The sequence below is a fragment of the Etheostoma spectabile genome, chromosome 5 (assembly GCF_008692095.1).
Source record: "Etheostoma spectabile isolate EspeVRDwgs_2016 chromosome 5, UIUC_Espe_1.0, whole genome shotgun sequence".
NCBI lineage: Eukaryota > Metazoa > Chordata > Actinopteri > Perciformes > Percidae > Etheostoma > Etheostoma spectabile.
In genome coordinates, this window is record NC_045737.1 from 14,614,357 (window position 1) to 14,620,317 (window position 5,961).

Below are 5,961 nucleotides of genomic sequence, written 5' to 3' on the forward strand. Positions count from 1 at the left end.
GGCCTCTTTCCACACCACCGGTATGAGCTGCACAAAGTAATCTCGGGTGACGAGGCCCATTTTCTCATGACCACATCCCTGCTTCGTGAAGTTTCTGCCAAGTCAGTATCCAGAATCTAGGTTCTGCAAACAAGACTTCAGTTTACCCGGGTGGGAAAAAACACAGCTAGCCTTAAAATGGATGTGGAGGCCTGGTGCATAGACAGCAATCAAGTGTGAGGAGTCGGTGCAGCTCTCAGGCACTTGGAAAAATAGGCAGACTCTCATCACTCTCCAGGAAACGGCCAGGGCAGGACCCTTTCTGAAACTCATTTCCCAGGGTGTGAGTAAGGGATCTGTATGTTGGTTTTGGGGCTGTGATAGGTGTGATGGCACATGAACAGACATATTCGCATGTCGGCCAATCAAGTGCGGCTCTGTGGATATTGCAGTTTTGTCAAGGCCAAAGTGATTGCAAGAGCACAGGACAGAGAGAAGAAAAATGAGGATTCAAATTGTAGTGGGAGTCAAGATGGACTGGAGATCAGAGCGAAAACCTTTCCTGAAAACTACTTCTTGGCGAGGTGCACAAAAGTAATTGATGATTGTTGAAGGGTGTAGATTCTCATTATTGGTTCATTTTTCCAATGAATGAATTTACTTTGTGTCAAAAAGGATTAAAAAATGGTGGTGCCAAAGTGACAACTTTAACAGTTTGTTTTTGATTGACCAACAGTCTAAAATCCAAAGATATTCAGGTTACAGAAGCAGCAAATCCCAACATCAAAGAAGCTGAAACCAGAGCCTCCTTAACTGTTTTCTGTGACTGAAACGATCAGCTGAGTATCAGTGAGTTTCATCGTTTTGGAATCAGATCTTTCCCCTGCACTACCAGTCCTGGACACAGCAAACAACGAGTTACTTGTTGAAGTCAATAATCAAGCAAAAATGCTAACTAAATGCTAATTAAATGTAATATCTTTGGTTTTTGGGACTTTTGTTTGGCCAAAATGAACAATTTTAAAAGTGTTGTGTGGGTATCCCAGAAAGTGTAAGGGACCCTTTTTTCTATTAAGCAATTCTCCTAAATATCATGTAGGGATTAAAATATATTGAGAATAATCATAAATTGCTGTCCTATATAGAATACCTCTATTCGGACATTTTAATATTAGTTTAAACACTGTGCACACTCAGCTAATGCTTGACCACACTCCTGCACAGTTGGACAACAGTGAGACCATCACCAGTGAAAAACGCTCCAGTTGCCACTTCAAAAGTCCGCCATCTGCGTAGCTTCTGTCCACACTACAGAGGACGGGCCAGGGTCGGATAAATATAGTCACAGATCTTTGAGAAAACAGCACGCTTCACATTTCTAAACAGAGGGAGTCGCATTTTCTCATCAAAACTATTGGCGTTTCGAATGAGGGGGCCTAGCAGGGTGCATGCTGTTCCCTGTGCTATCGACTCTGGCAGTGATCCGGAGGTGGCAGACGGCCGCTCAGCACAAGTCACCACGACTGGTTGCTTCATGCCATCGTATCACCGGAGGTCCTGTTTTTCTTGGCTGAGTGTTGTCAAATCCTGTGGAGCACCACCTGACCCGCACAAAAGGCCGGACTGTTTATAGCGGGTTAGCCAAGCAGCACTAATGAACAGTAAAATGTGCAATGCGTTGGATTATTTTATCTACAGACAGATCCATGTTGCCAAGTCACGATGGTGCAAGTACAGGGTTTTTTCTTGATTCATTCCAGCCGAGTCCATGTCAAGTAGACTAGTCTCTGATTGCTGACCAAGTCTCAAGTCCTTGTTTTTATAACTTAAGTCAGACTTGGTCTCAAGCAAGGAAAATGACTTAAAGTATTAGAGGAGTCTGCCTCATAGTCTTTTTTTCAAAGTACAAGGAGCATTTTAACTGTAAAACCGACCTGCAACAGCTGCTCTCATAGTACTTGATGTGTTAAGTTTGTGTCTTATTTCTCAAGCCTTGGTTTTACATGTTACAGTGCCCTGGTGTTCTTTGATGGTGCTGGTTGTTCTTCCCATGTCAATGTTGTCTTGGCGAGCTAAAGACAACCTACCAACCTAGTGAACAATACGGTTGTATTCGATCCTTTTCTTCTATAAACAGGAGCAATGTGTTAACTTTTTTTTATGAACCAAACCAGACAAAAGACGATTGTTTAAAGTTCTTATTTCTCAACTGTTACTTCATTTGGAGTGACTTCTATTCAGATTTTGAACTTCCAAGACCAATATTAAACCAAAAAAAGGGCATTGTGCATCCACCAATTGAATTAACAACAGAACTGTCTGTCCAAAGATCTGCCTTACATCAAGTGTACCAGGCATCCAAACAAAAATAAGAAGAAGAACTTAGTGCCAAATGAAAAACTGCACATTTTGAGGCAAGGCAAGAACTTGGTACCATCAAATGAGGTCAGATCAAGAGCACAGCACTTGTTTTCTTCTTGGCTGCTGCTTCCCCATATATCCAACCACATCCATAATGACAGTCTTACTACAGAGATCAAGGTCCTGGAATGTTTTGAGTGTGGTCTGGACACGCTTTGACCAGATGTTCGGGACATCTATTCTCGACTCTAACCCAAAGTTCCCAGAGTTCAGCGGGCAACGCTCTGAAGAATCAGCGTCTGACTCTGTATTGAAGACCTGCTAATGGACATTTATGTATTGTTTTCAAAACAGGATTCGGAGAATCAGTGAGAAACATGAATGCAAATGAGTTCTGATCAAATCCGCGCTGTTGTCATCAGACTGCTTCGTTATGCATTAACAGCTGGACTTCTTCGAAGAATTGCCCCATGGCGTACGCACTACCCAGAGGAAGGTATTATGTTTGATTATCACGGGTTATCATCTATGCATATATGAATAAACAATCTCACAACTGAACTTCCTCAACATTAGCCCTATGGCGGTTTGTAAAGCGAGGCAACAAAGCTTTCTTAGGATTAATTCATTCGTTTGAAAAACGTACTTGGTCACACTGTGCTAATCATGAGCACACATGCTTGTGGCTAACAGGATATCACAGCACATCTGCAGGGTGTGAGTATTGTAAATGTTTACTTTGTCAAAACAGCGCACACATCTAGTGTTTGGAACCTTTATCTACTCAAATAAAGGGCTTTTCTTCTGTTATTGCAATATGTAAAAAGATCTGGGATCAATACGGGAAATACGGAATCAATCAAAAGGCAGCATTTTGCTCACACAAATTACTAAGGAGCGTCCATGAATTCCAGGAAAATTCGTGTTTTTGAGAAGCCATCTATCAGTTACGATAACGTTTTTTAAAAACCAGATTTTTGCTGAGGCCTGAAGACGCTGTGACATTGCTAGAACAGCAGCACAGAAACTCCAGGATCACACAATTGAACAGATTTTTTATAGAAATTGAAAGCAAAAGCTAAAATGATTTTGCAATCTGCCGGTTAAACCAACTTTCTGGTTCAACTTTCACCTTGCACAGTTAACTTAGGTGCTCTTAAAAACAGACTTTCCCTATGAGGGATTTTAAGTAACGTTTATGGGGGTTTCACTTTCAATTTAACCGCCAATATGTGAGTTAGAACAAAAAGACTAAACCTGAATAAAAAGATAGGGCGAGGCAACACAATTACCTAATAATGTAGCCATCATCATAAGATAAAAAGAATACCTGTGGCTTACAAGTATTTGGATACACTTACAGAAAATGAGGCATGCGTTATGTTATTTTGTTAAAAGTACCAAACATTTCATCACATTCTGGGAAAGTACCAGGGAATCTTGTAGGGCTTTCTGTTGGCTCAAGGCCACAATTGATTTCAACCATGACAAATATCTTTGGAAGGGTTGTGTTAATGCCAACTGCAGCCAATCTACTGTGAAATCAAAAGATGTTTGTGTGACCAGCAAAACACAGCATCCGTGCCTATGAGCATGATTGAGGGAGTGTATATTACTGGTGGTCATATGCCCAGTGTGTTGCACCACGAGAGCAGACATAGGGAAGCTGTAAATGTGTCCAAATGTCATGTGAGGAATGTATTGATTACTAAATTAAATCAAGATCAATAACTGGTGCTTGTGCTATTGATGAGTCATGTGAAACCTGCATTAAAAACAGTGGGGATGGGTGGGTTGTGTGTTTTTCTTGGTTTGAGCGGTGAAGGAGGGATGTCTTTTGTCAAGACAGATGGATATTGTGTTCTCCATCACTGTCTGGTCCTGACAAGCCCCCGCTGGCTTCTCGTTAAAACCCACCCTCCCCCCAAAGTTATACACACGTAACTCAGACACGTAACTCATTCCCAAGCAGAGCACTCTGAAAACACATGTGAAACAATCAGGCCCAGAAAGAACCCTGATTCATGATGACTAACCCAATTATTGGTCCAGACCTGTGAAAAGTGAAGTGGGAACGCTACCACTGGTGACATAGAGGGGAAAGAACATTTGATATAAAGTCTGATGTCCCTAATTGGAGTTGTAAAAGATAAAGACCATCTGGGAAAAAAGATGATGGTTTAGGTACATTTAGGATGTCCTGGGAGGCAGGGGAAATGCTGATAGGTAGATTTCTTAACTTCACCAGGCTAGCAGGTGTTTTACGGATTCCAGTCTCCAGCTTTTCTTTTTTTCCATCAATCTTCTCATCTAACGCTCACCAAGAAAGCTAATGTGCTGATTTCCCCAACATGTTTAGCTATGTGCACTTAATTTCATGTTTTCAGTCACCATGTTGTTAACGCGTTAGCTTATGTTAGCATTTCCTTTCATGGCACACCAGAGGATGAGTCACTGCTTGTCAAAACAATGTTTCTCTATCTAACTGTGGAGGGTTTGCATGTGCAACAAAGATAACAGAGGCTACAGGACAAAAACAGTTCTGCCCCCCTAAATAAACTTGGATTCCAAACAGTGCAGCACAGGCTAATGGCACGCTAAGCCAGTGACATTCAGCTCTGCAGCGGTGAAACAATTCAAATGCTGCCTAGGAAGGAGCGCCACAGGGACAACAAAAAAGCCACCAAACAATGAGGCTTTTCTCTCTACTCAGTCAGCCTCAAAACTGCCTAGTTGCCAGAGATACTCCCCTCCACCTCCGTCTAATGCTATCTGCAAAAAATCTGCCTGTGCATGTGGCTTTGCTGCACGTGCGGTCTACAAAACAGCGCACCATGGCTTGTGATAACACCCATTATCTAATCAGCAGCAAGTCTTTTGTTACTTAACTCATTTAGTATGAATATACTTTTGTTTTGTTGCAAGTCTATGGTGGGCAGCATGAATAAATCAATGTCTGACCTCGTCTCCAATGGCCAGCCGGTGGGTTAGCTCCTTCAGGCTCCGCATCATTCTCTCGTCCCTGAAGTCGTATGGGAAGGTTTCCGTCCACTCGGTCAGCAGCTGGAGGATCTTGGGAGCGATCTTCCTGACCCTCATCTGAAAATACAGGATAAACACATAAGTGTTGAAGGAACAGTAGGGAAAACCAGAACTAGGTTGTGCAAATGTCTAGTAAGCTCACAGCTACAAGCCCTGTTGGAACACACAATATTGCACTAATAACTAAAATCCATGAAAAGAAAGTCGACCTTTAAGAAATATAGGGTACCTTGTCAGCTTGGGGGTCACTGAGTCGCTGTTGCTCCATGCACAGGTGACACACCTTCGACATGAGTTCGTGTGGGCGAATAAAAAGACGAGAGCTGAGCAGGAAGGTGAAGATGTACGTCCTCTGTGGGGGGGGAACATGTGTTAAAAACAAATATAATTGCATCATTGCCACCAGATTGATCATTTAAGGGATTTAAAACAACATCCAAAAAAAAAGTTACCCGTGTGTGTGTGTGATACCTAAAACTACAAAATATAAGCTTTATAATATAAACTTTGAAAAAGATATGCAAGAAGAAAAAAGAAAAGAAAAAAAAGAGACTTTGGCACTTAACGGGGTCTCAAAGC

At 41.9% G+C, this 5,961-nt stretch overlaps 1 protein-coding gene across 3 annotated transcripts in view; it reads right to left on the reverse strand.

The window, feature by feature from the left end:
- Positions 1 to 5,961, reverse strand: part of rasgef1ba (RasGEF domain family, member 1Ba) — a 119,631-nt gene that overhangs the window by 17,333 nt on the left and 96,337 nt on the right. For all 3 annotated transcript variants that reach the window (XM_032517187.1, XM_032517186.1, XM_032517188.1), the window contains 2 exons: positions 5,612 to 5,734; positions 5,302 to 5,439 (listed from right to left, as the gene is read on the reverse strand). In XM_032517187.1, the coding sequence (XP_032373078.1) occupies positions 5,302 to 5,439; positions 5,612 to 5,734 (261 nt within the window). The remainder of the gene's footprint in view (positions 1 to 5,301; positions 5,440 to 5,611; positions 5,735 to 5,961) is intronic.